At 56.7% G+C, this 18,318-nt stretch overlaps 1 protein-coding gene across 1 annotated transcript in view; it reads right to left on the bottom strand.

Annotated features, from left to right (window-relative positions):
- KLHL18 (kelch like family member 18) overlaps positions 1 to 18,318 on the bottom strand; it is a 33,317-nt gene that overhangs the window by 1,065 nt on the left and 13,934 nt on the right. Inside the window, exons 2-9 of the mRNA XM_015568259.1 lie at positions 13,899 to 14,029; positions 10,642 to 10,782; positions 8,651 to 8,849; positions 6,985 to 7,145; positions 6,725 to 6,861; positions 5,183 to 5,405; positions 2,411 to 2,515; positions 566 to 886 (exon numbers count right to left, since the gene is read on the bottom strand). Coding sequence (XP_015423745.1) covers positions 566 to 886; positions 2,411 to 2,515; positions 5,183 to 5,405; positions 6,725 to 6,861; positions 6,985 to 7,145; positions 8,651 to 8,849; positions 10,642 to 10,782; positions 13,899 to 14,029 — 1,418 coding nt within the window. The remainder of the gene's footprint in view (positions 1 to 565; positions 887 to 2,410; positions 2,516 to 5,182; positions 5,406 to 6,724; positions 6,862 to 6,984; positions 7,146 to 8,650; positions 8,850 to 10,641; positions 10,783 to 13,898; positions 14,030 to 18,318) is intronic.

The following is an 18,318-nucleotide window of genomic DNA, read 5'->3' as shown; positions in this document are numbered from 1 at the left end:
GGGGGGGGGAAGAGCCCAGGGACGGAGAGCCCTGCAGCGCTGCCTGGCTCTGACGCCGTCTCCTCAGTGGCACCCCTGCCCCTGGGTTTTCAGGGACAAGGCAGAGCCTAGATCAGTGATGGCGAACCTATGACACACGTGTCAGAGGTGACGCGCGAACTCATTTTTTTGGTTGATTTTTCTTTGTTAAATGGCATTTAAATATATAAAATAAATATCAAAAATATAAGTCTTTGTTTTACTATGGTTGCAAATAGCAAAAAATTTCTGTATGTGACACGGCACCAGAGTGAAGTTAGGGTTTTTCAAAATGCTGACACACCGAGCTCAGAAGGTTCGCCATCACCGGCCCAGACCGACCTTCCGCCTGCATTTAGGGCTGCTCTGCGGGCGAGTGACAGCGGATGCGGCGGGTCCCCTGAACCCGGCCAGCACTGAGGGGCCTCGGAACCAACCACCAGTGAACAGCTGCTGAGGTTTTATTTCCAACAAATTGGGCCGAAGCACACAGCTGCTTGCAAGGCCGTGCTGCCTGTAGCCCACCTACTTGGGGCAGCGCTCTCACCGGTCGCATGCGGGTCTCCACGGAGACTGAAGGGTGGGCGCACTCTGCCTCCCGTGCTCAGGACTTGAGAGCGGCTGCGGGTGGCCCGAAACCCCACTAGGCGACGCCTCTCCCAGCAGCGGGAAGGCTAGCGTGTTCCCAGGGAACTGCCTTTCCCAGTCGCTCTCAAGGATGGAGCAAGGGCCCAGCCCAGGAGAGCCCAGACTCACGCTGTTGAAGATCTGCAGGCCGTCGTGCCCACCGGACACGTATATCCTGCCCTCGAAGACCGTGACCCCGGCAGCACTGCGACTGGAGCTCATCGGGGTCACCACTGTCCACCTTCAGGAAGAGCCAAAGCAGGAGGGGTGCTGTGAGATCGGGGTCCCTGCCCCCCAGGGGCCTTAGAAGGCTTGGGCTCTGTGCTGTGCTCCCCCCGCCCCGGTTTTTTTTTTCCCGTGGGCCCCGCCCCCTAGTGGCTGTCCTGGTGAACAGCAGCTTTATGGCCTCTTCTCCCTCATCCATGTTCCTGTGGCAACCAATTCCCCGCTGGTCTGCTCCTGGGCTTGCTTGTCCCCTCCCCCGGGACCCTGAGTCCCCCCTCCCCCCAACCACTGCAGCAGCCTCCTTACAGGGGCCTGGCGTGCAGGCCTCTCCCCTGGGACCCTGAGCAGCACACCCAGGGGCTCCCCCTGCTTCCTGGAGGCGGAGTCCACGCTGCCTGGTGTGGTTCCTCCCCACGTGGTCCTGGTCTCTTCGCCGCCTCCGTGCCCTGCCCCACGGGCAGGCTAACCCCCCGAGACCCCTTCCTGCTGCCTCCCTGTCTCCCGAGCACCCCCAGATCGACCATGGCTCAGCCCGCCTCTCCCCCGCCCGAGGGGAGGAAGGCCTTCCCCACGCTGCACCCAGGACCGCAGCCGAGGCCCCGAGTGGACGACGGTGGGCCCAGCAGACGGTGCTCCGTAACAGGCTTAGACGCCCTGCTTGCTCCGATATGTAACAGATTAAACGAATGAGGTATTGGCTTAAAACAGTGGTTCTCAACCTTCCTAACGCCGCGACCCTTTAATACAGTTCCTCATGTGGAGGTGACCCCCAATTTCATTGTTACAAATTGAACATAATTAAAGCATGGTGATTAATCACAAAAACAATATGTAATTATATGTGTGTTTTCTGATGGTCTTAGGCGACCCCTGTGAAAGGGTCGTTCGACCCCCAAAGGGGTCACGACGCACAGGTTGAGAACCGCTGGCTTAAAAGCACCGATGAATCCATCCTACTAATGTGCTGATGTTGTTACATAATATGAGAAAATTCAAATACCAAAATGAAAAAATTGGGGCTGATAATTCCACAAGATGGGCCGGGAGGTACACAGATGAGGTGAACAGACACCATGTTTCCAGCTCAGCTGACCCTGTCGCTCCTACATTCCCCCCATCATCCTGCCCCTTCGGGAGTGCCGCCCGCCGGCTCCTCATCCTCTCGCCTGCATTTCCACCATCGTGGCTGAGTGGGCTGTCTCCTGGGTCTTTTTCACTCACTTCCTCATTAAGCAGAAGTCACTAAGGGCCTACAGGCCGCAGGCACTGCAGGGCTACAGGCCGGGCAGCTCTAGCCGTGGGCAAACTACGGCCCGTTTGAAATGAATAAAACTAAAAAAAAAAAAAAAAGACCGTACCCTTTTATGTAATGATGTTTACTTTGAATTTATATTAGTTCACACAAACACTCCATTCATGCTTTTGTTCTGGCCCTCCGGTCCAGTTTAAGAACCCACTGTGGCCCTCCAGTCAAAAAGTTTGCCCACCCCTGGTTTACCCCCAGGTTCAGCCAGCCCAGGTGCCGGGGGCGGGTCCTTACTTGTCCGTCTCGGGTGAGTAGGTCTCCACAGAGTTGAGGGATGAGGTGCCGTCGTAGCCCCCACAGACGTAGATCTGCCCGTCCAGCACGACTGTCCCCATGGCGCTGAAAGACAGTCAGCCCAGGGGGCCTCAGCGTCCGGACGCCTTCCCGCGCCCCAGACATAAACCCAACCACCAACCCTCCTCGAGAGCAGCCTAAACCCAGGACGGGGAAGTCAAGGTGGGAGCTGAGGGAGGACGCTGCCCTGAGCTCCCCCCTCTCTCATCCCGACTGCGGTTTCCTGCCCTCCTCACTCCGCAGGCCGATCGTCTCACATGCCCCTCCAGTCTGACTGACCTGTAGGGTCCTGGTCAGATTCCTTGCTCTCCTCCTCAAAAGCCACCTGATCCCTCAGCAAGAATGCCTCTCCGGCCTCACGCTTCCTCAGGGAACCCGACAGTGTTGTGTGAGGTGCCTGTACGTGCAGGCCTTGGTGTGTTTGGTGTTACCAGGATCCTCCCATTCAACTCACTGTCAAGTTCGACAAGCGTGTTTTCAGCGCACACACGGCCCTGCATGGCCCTGACCTGCCGCAGGGGGAGAGGGAACAGCTCCTGCAGCTGCGCATCAGAACAGGTGTCAGGTGCCCTACGCGGCCCTGTCCCCCCGCCCCCCAGGAAGCAGCACCATCGTCAGCACCAACGGCGGCTCCTGCCCAGCTGCCCAGAGAGGTGAGCTCAGACGTGAGTGAGACACGCCTCCTCTGTGCTGTTCGCAGGGCCAGCTCCGCCAGCACCACGCACCCCAGGACCCCAGGACCTGGCGTAACCATGCAATCTGCTCCCCACGGAGCCTCGGTAAGCGACAAATGCCTAGCTGCCAACTCCCGTGTTCACCCGAAGCTGGAGGAGATTCTCGGTAAATCCCGGCGTCTAACCGGAACGTTAAATACCAGGCTCCACTGCACAGCACATCGGAGCGTCCACACGAGGCCCCCGAGCAGCCTGAATGGGAAGAGGACTTGCCTTGGGCAGGGGTGTGGGAAGGTCTCACACCCACTGGACCTGCCACTGTCTGTCTAGAGGGGACACAAGTCACCACACGGAAGTTCAACAAAAATGTGAGAAATGGAGGAGCCACACCAGCGAGATGAAGGACCAGCTCAGCGGCAAAGATGAGAAAGAGATCAGGGAAATGCTGGCTGGTCGGTGAGAGAAGGCTCCGGAAGCAGCCTGCACGGCTGGGGAGGGAAGGAATGGCGGCAGGAAGCAGCTTGTCACCATTGGCAGGACAGGGGGCCGAGGGGATGTCAGCAGGGAAGCGACCGAGCACACGTAAAGGCAGCCTGTGACTGAAGGGGGTGCACGGAGCTGGGTCCACTGCTAATAACGGCACTCGCAGCGCGGAAACGCACCCCACGCCCCTCCCTCCCAGACACTCTCCAACCCGTGGCCTGAAAGCCGGGAGGCAGCTCGGCGCCGACAGACACCGGAGAAGTGACTGCAGTCGAAGCAAAAAGGCAGCCACGGCCGGGACCCCGAGCGGAGTCACTCAAGGCCCCAGAGCTGCCCAGGACCCACGGCCGCCGGAGCCGGAGGTGGTGACGGTGGGAAGAACACCGGGCATGAGCCTGCTCACCGCCTGGGGGGCGGCCTTGGGGACACAGCTTTTCCCCCAGGAACCTGCTGTGGCCCCTTGTGCATCGGGTCTGACCGGTACAGAGGCAGGTCCTCCGGCTCGAGGCCACGGCTGACAGACGCCGATGGAGGTGCGACCTGTGCATCATGGCGTGACACTTTCATGTGGCAAAGGACTTCATGCTGACCCCTCCCCCACACACATGCAGCCACGTGATCTTGGCGTGGTCACGTCTTACAAGTAGAGCCCGGGCATGGCCGGACAAAGCGGCCTGGGAGGCACAGCCTGAGGCCCTTAAGGAGCAACCGGTCCAGGCCTTAAACTGCTGCTTTCAGAAGAGCGTTTGTGTAACCTGCCCCCCAAGTCGGGCAGGTCAGGGGGCTCGGCGTGTAAGAGCGACACGTGTGCGGTCGGCTGAGCGGTGGGCCTGGGACTGCTTTCCTCTCCTCTCGGCTCTGGGAGAAGCAGCGGGTCATCTGAAACCCCTGGTCCCGCGTGGCCTCACCGAGGGCAGGAGAGGCAAGAACTGTCCAGCTCCACCCCACCCGCCGCCAACACTCCACGCGGATCGACGGCAGGAGGGGTGCGCCCGTCACCCCGGCACGGGAGGGAGACGGCACGATCTGGCTGCCCTGAGTCCCGCTGCCTGTGCAGGAAAGGTGGGCGGGCGGGCAGCGGGTGAGACGCGCGAGCTTGTCTACCTCCCCAGCCCTCCGCACTCGTGCCTGGGTGGCCCTGAGGTGGACAGCATGGCTGTGCTCACATGCTCCCCGGGCAGTGAAGGCACGGGCCTGGCCGGGCCCTGGGGAAAGAAAGGGAAAAGGCAGCCCCTCGGATTTCCTCTGATCACTCCTTGTCCTGCGAGTCCCCTCCGTCCCCCCTGACCTCTCCCAGCGTCCGGTCCAGCCCGTCTTCACAGCACGTCCTCAGGCCTCACTGGCGCTAAGTAACAACACAGCCCCCGCCTGTCCGTGCCTCCTCTCCCCGAGACCCTCGGAGGACGGAGGACGAGGCACGGGGCCGCTCCCACTGGAGGAGACGCGGGCTGGCCTGGCTGCGGGAAGTGCCCGCCCGCGCTTGAGGTATATGCTGCCACGTGCGCCTGCTCGCCCAGCACGGCGCCCCCGATGCCGCGTGCCTGCCTATGGGTACCTTCTCTTGCTGTTCATGCTCCCCGCCCGGGCCCACGTGTCCGTCTCTGGGTTGTAGACCTCCACGGTGCTCAGGCGCAGCTGGCCGTCGTAGCCCCCGATGGCATAGAGCAGCCCGTTCACCACGGCCACGCCGACGCGGCTGCGGGCAGTCATCATGGGATGGCACTTCTCCCAGCGATTGGCGAGGGGGTCGAACACTTCCACCACGTTCAGGGAATCACCTGCATAAAAATTTGCTACTCACATTAAACACATGACCCCCCTCGTTTGCATCACAGCTGCTGGGCACTGGTTATTGGGGTGTGTAACGTGGCTCTATCGGCTCTTCACGCTTGAAGGGCCCACTGAGAAGTTCCAGCCCTGATAACCTCAAAGCTCAGCCTCGGAGGGAATTAGAATCGGATGGGAGGCGTTACTTCCGAGGGAGGGAATGGGTGCTCCACCTGCTCACAGGCCCAGTGAGGCAGGTGGATGCAGAGTTCCCCAAGCAGGAGGCAGGCCCCGGGGAGGGTGTGGGCTCCAGCGTCCACGTTCCCTCGCTAGCCGGGACCCTGGGCAAGTGGCCTGGGGCCCTGTCCTCTGCTCACGGGGAAGGGGCTCTCGAGGGCAGAGGCCTAAGGTGAGGGGTGTGATCCTCAGTCACCTGCCAAGTGCTCGGCAGCGGGTGATACTCCAGCCTCCCCTTTTCCTCAGGCTTTTGTGGGGGTCAAATCACCCACTCCCCCTTTATCCTGCTCCAGGCACTCAGCTCTCACACGACAGGTCACTGCTGAGAACTCAGAGGCCACAGACTACTGCCCACTCTCATGAACTTTCAGTTAAAAATAAAGCTGCCCGGACTGCCCCCCCCCACAACCTTCCCCAGACCCTCACACCGGAGACCAAACTCCGTCACTGCACTGCCCAGACCCAGGTATCCTGCCTCCCGACTAAATCCCTCCTGCCTGCGAGGAGCCCGGGCGCGGCAGGGCGGCCCACGGAGATTCCCCAAACCCCGACTGTGATACGAGAGCTGCCACCGGCACCCGAACTGTAGAGTGGGTGCGTCATCCTGAGCGGTAAGAGTGACCAGGACTGCTGATCGTGGCCCACACCGCGTGTCTGTCCTTCTTGGGTGACATTCTCGCAGGCGAACCCCAGGGATCCATTTGACCAAATGGGATCAGTCAGCCTGGGGTCGGAGCTGGGTCTCTGGCTGTGTCCTATCGAGGGCTGAGCCCCTCCACGGCCAGCGGGTGTCCGAGAGAGTGCTGGCTCAGGAGTCAGGACCCACGATCCAGTCCCTGCTCGGCCAAAACCAACTGTGAGCAGGGGACGTTCTCGGCCTCAGCTTCCCCGCTGGGAAGGTAAGGGGCCAGGCCTCAGGCTTCCTAAAGGCTCTTTAGCTCCATATTCTGGTCAATGGTATCGACACCTGACATGCTTTAACTGCAGAGCAATTTAATAAAACAGAGAGGGGCCAGAGGGCAGGCGAGGCTGTTCGGTGCTCCCTTACCCTCGGGTGCAAGGCGGGGCTCTGCGAGGGGGAGCTGCAAGGTACCTGCTGAGTTGAGGCCTCCCACGGCGTAGATGAGCCCAGCGATGGACGTGCAGCAGCGAGGCCGCGTTCGGAAAGCTGGCAGGTGGGGCCGGCGCTCTGGCATGAGGTGATAGTCCTTTGCTTCGTCCACCAGGTCCCTGGAATGAGTGTGAGATGCTAGGACAGCAGGCATCCTCCCAGTGGGGTCCACGCTCCCATTTCCAGGCCTGGTCCCCCCACCTCCACCCGCAGGGGACCCTGGGCAGCCCCACCCTGCTCACCGGCACTTGTGGCAGCATCGCACCAGGTCTTCCTGCTGCACTCGGTCCGACAGGAACTGGGGCCGGCAGAGGGGCAGCCGGATATTGGACAGCAGCTCGGGCAGGCAGGGGCCCCTCTGCTCCCGGTCGTACCTGACCCAGGCCAACGCGGCTTCAAAGACCTGCCGAGACAGAGTGGACGCTCTTGTGGCGACTCTTCCCAGTCAGAGGCCACACCCCTACACCCCGACCTAAGGCCCGCCCTCCCTGCACTGGGGCAGTCCCTGGGACGTTCCATCGTTCCGACTTGTCTCCTGAAGCCACTGTCTTCTCTCTGCTCCCCCATAGGGCTCCATCTCGGAACACAAGCCTGGGTGACCATGACCGTTCCCGGCTTTCACCGTGACGCCCTAGGGCAGCGGTTCTCAACCTGTGGGTCCCGACCCCTTTGGGGGCCGAACGATCCTTTCACAGGGGTCACCTATGACCATCGGAAAACACATATATAATTACATACTGTTTTTGTGGTTCATCACTGTGCTTTAATTATGTTCAATGTGTAACAATGAAATTGGGGGTCACCACAACATGAGGAGCTGTACTAAAGGGCCGCGGCGTCAGGAAGGTTAGAACCGCTGACACAGCAGTTTCTGGGTCGCTCCTGCCCTAAGGGAATCTGTCAGTGGAACATTTCTGTATTGCAACTAAGTCCCTGTTCACCCTCCTTCCTGCCGCTCCTGCACCTACTCCCCCAACCCCCCGCCCAGGCAGGCTGGCTCCCCGCCCACACGGCCCCTTCACCTAGAATGCCCCTCCTCTCCTCCTCTTCATCTCAACCCGCTCCCTTTCTTAAGGTCTGGCTCAAGGTCCAGGTTCCCAGGAGCTGGAACAAGTCAGAAGCGAATGTGCACGGAATTACCAGCATCTCCCTTCCCGCCCGCCTGCCCCGGCATCTGGGTGGGCCCTGAAGGCCTGGCCTCCTGTCAAAGCCTCACCCCTTGTCCTGAGATGCGTCCCTTCTCACCCGCCCTAGGCCATCACACCAGCAATCACTCTCTCTGTTCTCCGACCGTCAATCTTCCCTCTTCTGGAGAATTCCCACCGGCAGTCCAACTGCACATATCGTTCCTCTCATTTGAACCAAACAAACCCCTCTTGACTTCCTGTTTCCCACTGGCGACTGCCCCAAGGCTCGACTCTCGCTTAGAGAAAGACGCTTTCAGAAAGTGAGCTATGCTATTCCCGGTTCCTCTCCGTGAGTTCTAACAGTAAAGACGGGAAATAACCCGGACCTCCGAGAATAAGGAAGCAATGGAATGCTAAAACACATAAAGGCCCTGGCTGGTTGGGCTCAGTGGTTAGAGGTCAGCCTGCGGACTGAAGGGTCCTGGGTTCAATTCTGGCCAAGGGCACATGCCCGGGTTGTGGGCTCCATCCCCAGTAGGAGATGTGCAGGAGGCAGCCAATCAATGATTCTCTCTCATCATTGATGTTTCTCTCTCTCTCTCCCTCTCTGAAACCAATAAAAATATATTTAAAATAAAAGGTATAAGGTTTTCATGAAACATGCACGTGATACAATACAACAAACCCATCATAAACAACTGTGTACATAACACGATCTTCATTTTGTTAAAAAAAGAAGGGAAGACCAGGAAGAGCAGCCGCCCACTGCCCGGCCACAGACCTGCTCCTCGGACGTCACGTTCAGCTCATCGCGAGACACCAGCTCCAGCACGTCCTCCAGGGGCAGGCCCAGGAACTCCTCCGACACGGACACCTCCACGAAGTGCTGGTGGACGAAGCTGTTGGCCGCATCGTACAGCACAGCGCACATCATCGTCTCCGCAAACTGGCGCACACCCAGGCAGTTTTTGGGGTGAAGCCTTTTGCATAAGAAAAAAAATGGCAAAAATAACGAGACATCAGCTGTCTCGGACTCGCTTGTGGATACCCACGGAAGGCAGGCTTTTCCTCGGGCTCTGCTCGAGGCCTGGTCTCTGTGCCTCTGGGTGGGAAGCAGCTCTCGGAGAGAGAAGAGATCAGGTGCTGGAAACCCATCCACTTTCCTTCGGCTGCCAACGTTCCTGGTTGAGTGGGCACCCCTGGCCACCAGGGAGGCACCGAAGGCGTAGAATGAGGGCTTAAGCCCCGAGAAGTGGCTCTCCAACATCAGGACCTTACATGCTTCTATGTTCACACAGGAGGAGGCCCGATGGGTCCGACTGGTTAGACCCCCAGAAACAGCCCCAGGCAGCTACCCCCATGGAGCCCAGCGCTCTGCCAGGCCTGTGTCCTTCCTCCAGAATCTTAACACTGCAGAGCAGTCAGGGCTGTCATTTTCAGGCGGAAAATGAGGCTCAGAGAAGCTATAAAGGACATAATTGGGGCACGAAAAGCGGCTCTGGTCTAAAACTGTTCTAAGCATATTTCAGGGACACTACTCTGTAACGGCCTGGATCCAGGGTGACGGCGATGCCCGCCACAGCCCCTAGGTGGAGCTGTTGTCCCGAGAGGCTGGCCACTTGGTCCTTCCCAGGGTGCCTACTCAGCATTCTCCACTTTCCTGGGGACAGAAACTGCATCCAGGCTGCGTCCTTAAGCCGCTTACAAACGAGTAGGAGAGACAGTGTCTGCCCAGCCCCGACCTGCAGCCCTCCAGCCTGCCCAGAAGGCACCCAGGGCAGGCTCCCGCCAAGCTCTGGGACTGCGGGTCTCCACCTGCCTCACCAGGAACCCCCGCACACTGCACCCAGGAGAGCACCTCATGTTGGGCATCGCTGCCCGGGTCACTAAGACCAGCTGCACACAGCCGTGCCCACGAGCGCCACCGGCTGGTGTGGCTAGCAGGGGCGGCCACAGAGCTTAGTGAATTGGGTTGGTGGAGGTGAGAGGGAGAGGTCAGCTCTAAGGGGGAGGAGGCTCAGAGGGCAGAGCTGAGGCGGAGGAAGGCTGGTCTTCAGGCTGGGAACCTGCTGGTCAGAGTTGTCAGGTACAGACCAGGCCCTGGAGGGCACCAGGCACAGGACTGCTCGGTGCCAGCTCGTCTGCCTGTGTATAGCCCAGCACTGACCCTCATGTCCACGCCCCTGTGGGTAAAAGGCGGCTTTTACCTTATGACTAAGAGCCCTGCCCGCTTCTGGGGGGGGGGTTGGGGGGGGCTGCTAAGTCATCAGAAGGGCACTGTCAAGTGTTGGGCGTAGGACAGAGGTGAGCCCAGTCCTCCCCTAAAGAGCACAGGGGACCGAAAGCCCCAGGAGGCGGCACCTGGGTGGGCTGTTAAAGAGGCGAAGGGGAAACACGGATGGACGTCCAGGAGGGAAGGAGCTGAACAGAGGCGGCGTCTGTGGAACGGTCAGGGAGCACCGACAAAACCAGCGCGGTGAGAACGGTCGGCTCAATTAGCAGCTGGTCAGCTTGGGGAGGGAGGCCAGGAGTCGAGGAACATGTCAGGCCCAGGGAGAGAGCAGGCAGGGCCTGCTCGCCGTAAACCATGTTCCTCGGGTTCAACCCAAAGGGCTGGGCACCGCCCGGTGCTGATTTTAAGAAAGGTCGTTTCTGCAGAGTGCCCGGCCGGCTCACTTCTCCCCACACTCTGTGCCCCGAAGACTCGGCGAACTGGCAGGGGCTCTGGAAATGAAAAGGTCACGCTGCCCCCCGGCCGGCCCATGCCCTCACCGTTCTTGGAGGAACGTGCAGCAGGCATCCTTGATGCTCTGCAGCTGCAGGAAGCTCGCCCCCATCAGCAATGACTGGACGTTCTGCTGGTCGATGGCGAGGTGGCCGTTGTAGGCAAAGTTGATGAGAGCCTCCAGGGCGCTAGAGGGAAGAGGAGAGGTGCTCTTTAGAGACGGTCTTCGCCCACGAGACTCGGCCCCACTTGGGCGGACAGTTCCGCCTGGGGAGACGGGCCCACCCTAGCAGCCATGACATCCTTGCCCTTGGAGAGCCTACTGAATGGGATCCTTCTTCCCCGGAGCCAGACTGTCCTACTTCTTGTCTGTGTTGCCCACACAGTTTTGTTGCAGAAAAGTTTAAAAAGAAAAGCAGTCACCCACATGTCACTACTGAGCATGTCCGTGGTGTCACCCCCTAGGTCCTTTCATCCCTCTGTGCACAGATGGTGTAAATCTACTTAAGACTCACGAGGCCCTTTGCATGTTGCTACCCTGCCTTCACGTCTTGTTTTTAGTGGCTGCTATGCAGTATTCCAGAAGGTAAGTATGCTCATTCCCTTTGTTCCTAGGTGGAATAGCTACTACCATCTCACTGCCATTGTGAGTCATGGTTGTGGACTATTGTTTCTTTGGGATAAATTTCCAGAATGAGAATTCCGACATTTTCATCTCTCCCACGATGCAGAGAAGAAAATCCAAATTCCACCCAGGCCTGCACGTGGCCTGGCTCCTCCCCTGCACGACCTGTCCCCTTCCACTCTGTCCCCTCACTCACTCAGGGTCTCTCTTCGGAGGGCTCGTCCCCCAGGTGGCTCACTCCCTCACTTCAGTGACGCTCTGGGCTCAATGGCCACCCGTCACAGAGACCTTCCCGGCCGCCCTGAACACACAGGCCCCTCCTCGTGCACTCGCCTTGGCTCTGCTCTGCCCTCCTGACATCACGTTCACTTCCCGGCCAACTCACGCGTGTACCTGTCTATCACCAGCTCATACGTGTACCTATCATCAGCTCACACGTGTACCTATCATCAGCTCACACGTGTACCTATCACCAGCTCACGCGTGTACCTATCACCAGCTCACACGTGTACCTATCACCAGCTCACACGTGTACCTATCACCAGCTCACACGTGTACCTATCACCAGCTCACACGTGTACCTATCACCAGCTCACACGTGTACCTATCACCAGCTCACACGTGTACCTATCACCAGCTCACACGTGTACCTATCACCAGCTCACACGTGTACCTATCACCAGCTCACACGTGTACCTATCACCAGCTCACGCGTGTACCTATCACCAGCTCACGTGTGTACCCATCACCAGCTCACGCGTGTACCTATCACCAGCTCACGCGTGTACCTATCACCAGCTCATACGTGTACCTATCACCAGCTCACACGTGTACCTGTCTATCACCAGATTCTTCCACTGGAGTCAGTGCAGGAGAGGTGCTTCCGTGTCACCCCTCAGGCAGCCTCACACACACACAGGCTCTTGGCGGCCTGCACTGTGCTTGGCGATTAGCACGGCTCCTGCAGACACAGACCTTGGAGAAGAGAGTACAACTGCCCTGAAACCCACTTCTGTGTGCTTCCTCCAAGTCCCCGGCCTGAGCCGTCTGCATGCGTGGTTATAAATCCTCCCCGTGCCCTGGGGCTGATACCCTCAATCACCAGAGGGTGCCACAGGTTCGCAGCCCTCTCCCTTGTATTTTCACATCGTGAGGGGAGGCAGCAATGGCAGGCCACTAGCCAGTGTTAGAGTCACTGGTCATTCATTGTCTCTTCTCACGAGAACGTCCTCACCCTGTGCCACCTTGTGCGTCGTGCCTGCTGCTGCATCCCCAGACCCCAGGTCAATGACAGGCACACAGTAGGTGTGCAGGGCACCCCGGGATACAGCCCAGGTTACACACACAGCCTCAATTCATAGATCTGCAGCAAATCTTTTTAGTGACATAAACATGCCTTTTTCCTTTCAAGGCCCAAAAAGGCATACTATGGAACATCCTATATAATCCTATATAATAAAAGCCTAATATGCTAAGTGTCCAGTTGTCTGTTCGACCAAAGTGCAATATGCTAATGATATGCTAAGCCTGTTCAACCGTTCACTATGATGTGCACTGACCACCAGGGGGCAGATGCTCTGACCGGTAGGTTAGCTTAGCTTGCTGCTGGGGTCCGGTTGATTGGGACTGAGACCGGTGGACACATCCTGGAGCCCTCTTGCAGTCCCTCCCTGCAGGCCAACCTCCTGCGTCTCTCCCCAGCCCGGATCATGCACAGGTGGGGTCCCTTGGCCTGCCCTGCGCCCTCTCGCAATCCAGGACCCCTCAGGGGGTGCTGGAGAGCTGGTTTCGGCCCCATCCCGCAGGCCAGGCCGAGGGACCCCACTGGTGCACGAGTTCGTGCACTGGGCCTCTAGTGTTTATATAAAGTCTTTAGACAGAAACCCAGGAGTATTTCCATGAAGCGTGTCCAGTGCTAAGTGACTCCAGATGTGAGGACAACTTCAAATAAGCCCCTGAGCGATGTGGTCTCGGGGTGCTGGACTGCGCCTGCCCCAGGTCCCTCTAGGGGAGAACTTCTCCCCGCTACGCTATGCGGCCTCTCGGATGGAGATGTTTGGGGGGCTGCGTTTGAGCCTGACATCCTCGGGCTTCAGTATTCTCATCCATCAAATAGCTACGATCTCTGCCCCCTTCCTGACCTGTTGCTCCAAATAATACCAGCTACACGCAGGTATTTAAAATTACTTTTAAACGAACTGAAATGAAATACAATTTAGAATTCAGTTCTCCCGTCCCAGTAGTCCCACTCAAGTGCTCACGTGGCTCGTGGCTCCCGTCCGGCAAGGACGGCAGGACAGTCCCGTCACTGCGGGAAGTGCTGAGGGGCGGCACTGCTGCAGACCGAGGACGGGCTCTTGGAAAGTGTGCCAGCTCACACGGCTGGCACAGAGAAGTGCACGAGAATTACAAACCCACCTTTGTACCCGTCCCAGACAAAAAATATATCTTGTACTCTACTGCCTATTAAATGTGCATTCTAACAGAGCACAACACAGCAGAGGCCCCACTTTCATCCTGTCTCAGGCCCCGGGCGGAGTGCCACGCACAGAGCGGAGCGTGCACTGGGCGGTGCTGGAGACGCCGTGTCCTGCCGCGGGCCCCGGGGGGCACCGGGCACCAGCACCGGCAGGACTGCGCAGGGAAGCAGCTGGGAGGCCTGGCAGAGGAGCGTGGTACCTGGGGTCCATTCCCTGCATCACAATCTCATCCTGCTTGCACTCCATCATGTCATTGGTGAACATCGCGTGGAAGTACGGGATGGAGGCTGCTAAGACGATTCGGTGAGCGCTGAATTTGTGGTCCCCAATCTGCGGGCGAAGTAAAACACAGAGAGATAGGGAGGAAGGCAAATACAAAGACCCAACATGCCCTTCCACGTTGCCCCTGCCCCCGCCGGGATGGCAGCGAAGGCATCCACCTCGTGACGGCCACGGCTCATCATGGAGACCCGCGAGTCCCCACTCAGTGCCCTCAGTTATGGACATGTCAACAGCTCATCTCACAAACTCATCAAACATGCGAGCCCGAGGGCTTCTCGCCGCCGCTTCACTCACATGCGTCTCCACCGCACCCCTCCCGACGCACCTGACTTCCCTGACACTGGCCAAGAACCCTGACGCCCCTAGCAGCAGGCTCCTCAAGAGTAAGTACTCAGTGACAGGAAGAGACCAAACGTGAATAGAGGCACATGTGGGATCAAGGACAGAGGAGGCGCAGTGGGTGCAAAAGCTGGGGCGTCCTTGGGTACGAACCAGCCTGTGGTAGACCACGCGGAGCCCAGAGGGACTGAGCCTGGCAGCAGCGCTGGGCTGGAGCTGTGTGGCCCAGGTGTTCAGCCACAGGGCGAACTCTCAGGGCGGCGTCCACAGCCCAGGGAGTTCTAAAGTGCTTGCCAGCGACCTGCCCAGAGGACGCCTTCATAGGCGCCGTGAACAGCCCCACTGCACCCACAGTCCCACGCAGCACTGCTGCTCTTCAGCACCCACCCCCTGCCTTCACCAGCTTCCCACGAGCCTGGCTCTCACCTGTGTCCCCTCCACCCAAGGATTCCGGCTGGAGCCCATCTGTCCCCCTGGGGTGCCCCCTCCGTTACCTCCTCGCCGGTGGCCGCTCTGGCGGAGGCTCTAAGCAGGGTGTCCTGCAAACTGTGTGACTCACACGCTTCTGAACCAAATTCTGGCCATCGCATTTTCAACCTCCAAGAGGCTCCCTGAAGGTTTCTTTTCCTTTTTAAGAATATGTTGTCCACATTTCATGATGTAATACTTCTCTAATCGCTCAAGATCCCAGAGTGAACTGTCTCCTCTTCCTCCCTGCTTCCACGGTTCCTTCGACGTTTCCGTCCCCCATTGTTCTGGCCTGTCTGTTCTGCGAGAGGCTTGCTCTCAGCGTCTGGTGATGTTGGTCAACTGCTCATACTTTCAGAAGCTGTTTGAAAGCTGAGTTGTGAGTGTGAGTGTGAGTGTGTGTGTGTGTGTGTGTGAGTGTGTGTGGGTGGCCTAGGCTTGTCAAGCGCGGGCGTCACATTGGGGTGACAGATGAAGACCGGCCATTTTCACTGGGGACCCTAGAAGCAGGCGTCGTCAGCGCTCTCAGAGGGGGACCCGTCTTGTGCGGCGAGTGACTGCGTGCAGGTACCCTGGCAACTGGTGAGGGGTGGTCCTGCCTTCACTGCGTAGGACTCAGTCTGAGGCCTGATTGTCAGTTCTGCTCCAGGCCATCCCGTCTTGTGTGCTTCATGTGCCTCCGTTTCAACACCTAAGACTGGAAGCCCTGCCCCGAGAGGATGGGGAGGGACTGTAGGCATCTAATTGCTTTTCGCACACACTTTCAACTGATCTTCCTGTTTTCAGTATTGGCGCTGTTCCAGGTTCCGCGTTACAAATCCTCTCTCTTCTTAGTTTCTGCCCAGCAGGCCCTTTCGGTTCCTCTGGCCCACTGAGTTCGTCACACATGCTTTTTGCCTTTAACATGCCATCAATTGCTCATTTGCCGATATCTTTTCTCCCTTTATTATCATTTTAATGATATCACAGGAGGGAATGGATGTTAAAATGTGTGTTCAATCTGCCGTGTTCAACTGCAATGTATTTATTTTCCGTCTAGAAAGTGGGAAAACACAGAGGACAAGCTGCATGGCTGTCTGACTGGGCGACCTGATTTCCAAAAGAGCTCAGCTAGAAAGAAGACAGCTGCCTGGGGAGAGGCTCGCAGATTACAGCTCATCCGTGTTCAGCTCAAGTCTGTCTCTATCTGGAAGGGAGACCACGACGGGAAAGGGAAAACGATTCGTCTTATTAGGAATAGTAAGGAGAGTTGGTCTGGAAAAGATAATTTCGGAGTCGGGGCCCAAGAGCTGTCTCAAACCCTAGAATCCTATCACACGAAGGAGGGCAGGCCCAGAAGAAAGCGGATTTTAGCTGAAAGAATAAGCGTGTTCGAGGGAGTCCTTCACTGGATCTAGGACTATGAAGGGACCTTCCAATTCTACAGTCCTGGGCTCTTACGCTTTCGTGAAAAGCTTTAAAAACACCAAATACCCTCATTTATAATCTCAGTTTTTTAAAATGTCACTTAAGAAAAATGAGATGATCATTTATTGAGTTCCCATTATATTTTCTCATTTTAGTCCTCTGCTACGAATTCCAGTAAAGCAAGATTTAGAAGTTAGGTTAACTTGCCCAAAAGTTAAATAGTTATTATGTGAAAAATAAAATAAAATAAACATATCTTCGGGTGAGGGTTAAAAAAGCTCCGTTGCACCCAGCTGAGGGCGAATGCTATAGAGGACTAAGGCAGAAACAACTAAATCCTCACAGTTCAGTCTGCTTAACAGAACCGGACCCAGAGATAAAAACTCAGGGGTTTTAGGGCCAGCTCTGTTCCAGACATAAGCAAGTTGCCCAATTTCACCATGCTTCAGGTTTCCAGGTTGGAATACAGGATTTTACTTACAGGGGCAGGGCAAGCAATATAGTAATCAATCAATTAATTGATTCTTGAGAAGCATTATAAATACTGGTAAACATTATTATAATAAATCACCCTATTAGGCAATATTAGAAAGTACAGCATAGTATTAATTGTCAAAATACGTGCCAATCTCTCCCTCTGTGACCGCCCCAGGGGGACACAGCATGAGGTCATGGCACATGCAAATGAGCCAGCTCCCACACCACCGTTCCCTGCTGCAATGGAGAAATCTCTCCCCTTAACCCCGAGCCTCAGTGTTCTCCTCTGCACATGAGGGTCTTGACTGGATGTGGCTTCTCAACAGGTGGTAGTTGTGCTTATGACAGCTTAACACGAATTCAGGAGAGCTTTTCCCTTTTTTATATACATAGTTGTCTTTCTTTTTAAAAATACATTTTTAAGAGGGGAGGGAGAGAGAGAGAGAGAGAGAGAGAGAGAGAGAGAGAGAAAGAGAGAGAGAGAGAAACATAAATGATGAGAGAGAATCATTGATCAGCTGCCTCCTGCACGCCCCACACTGGGGATGGAGCCCATAATGCAGACATGTGCCCTGACCAGAATTGAACCGTGACCTCCAGGTTCATAAGTTGACGCTCAACCACTGAGCCACACCGGCCGGGTGAGCTTTTCCTTGATTTGATGACATCTACATCATTGGAAGAGTAACTATACACAAGTAAAAGATCTGCAGTGCACACGTGGACTTGGGGGTGCCTGGCAATGACTGTGCGGGACCCCTGTGGCACACAAAGGTAAATAGCGAGTAGGGTCTTAGACTGTAACTAGGCAAAGGGTCCCAGAAGTCCTGAGCACCTTCCTGTCTACCTAACCTCTGACATGTTCTCTCTCTCTCACACACACACACACACACACACACACACACCCCTTCCCATTCTTCCTTGGAAAGCCTGGGAAACTGCCCTGGTGGTATCTCTGGGTCAACAGGGATGGTGTAGCATGACACCACAAATTCTGTTTCCTATCACAGGCCAAGTGTGGCTCAAGATTCAACCGCTGCTCCTTCATGCAGAAAAGCAGCAGGGCCAAATCTGAGCTGGGAGTCACCTGAGACAGGTGTTCCCAAAGAAAGCAGAGGTGCCGACCAGATTTCTTCTTGATGGAACATTTCGATGCTGCTGCCCCTGCCTTCAAGGAGCTGTGAACACACATCAAACAGGAAGTGAGCAGCTCAGTGCCGGCCTGTGCACAAGGAGTCATCCGTAATATGACTGAGCACACGTTTGAGTCATAAAGGCTGTGAAGCTGGTGTGTAAGAATGAGTCTGTGACGGAGCTGTAGTAGGGATGAATTCATCTCTAAAATTCCTTTCGGTGAGCAGTCAATCATTGTAAATGTTTAAGGGAGATCCCATGTCCTGGTAGAAAGAACAGATACTGGGGAGCCAACTTACCTGGGTTCGAACCCGGGTTCTGGCATCTGCGACCTGTGACCCTGGGCTAGTTATTTAACCTCTCTGTGCCTCAATATACACATTTGCAAAATGAGGTCAATAACCCTTCTCTCGGGGGTTATTCTGAGGATGAAATTAGCTAACATCTATAAGACATTTAACACAGTGCATGACACACATTCAGTGCTATAGGCTGCTTGTTAAAGAAAATGT

Source organism: Myotis davidii, unplaced genomic scaffold (genome assembly GCF_000327345.1).
Source record: "Myotis davidii unplaced genomic scaffold, ASM32734v1 scaffold663, whole genome shotgun sequence".
In the NCBI taxonomy this organism is placed as follows: domain Eukaryota; kingdom Metazoa; phylum Chordata; class Mammalia; order Chiroptera; family Vespertilionidae; genus Myotis; species Myotis davidii.
The sequence above is the reverse complement of the archived record's forward strand: the minus strand, read 5'-3'. Positions and strand labels throughout refer to the sequence as shown.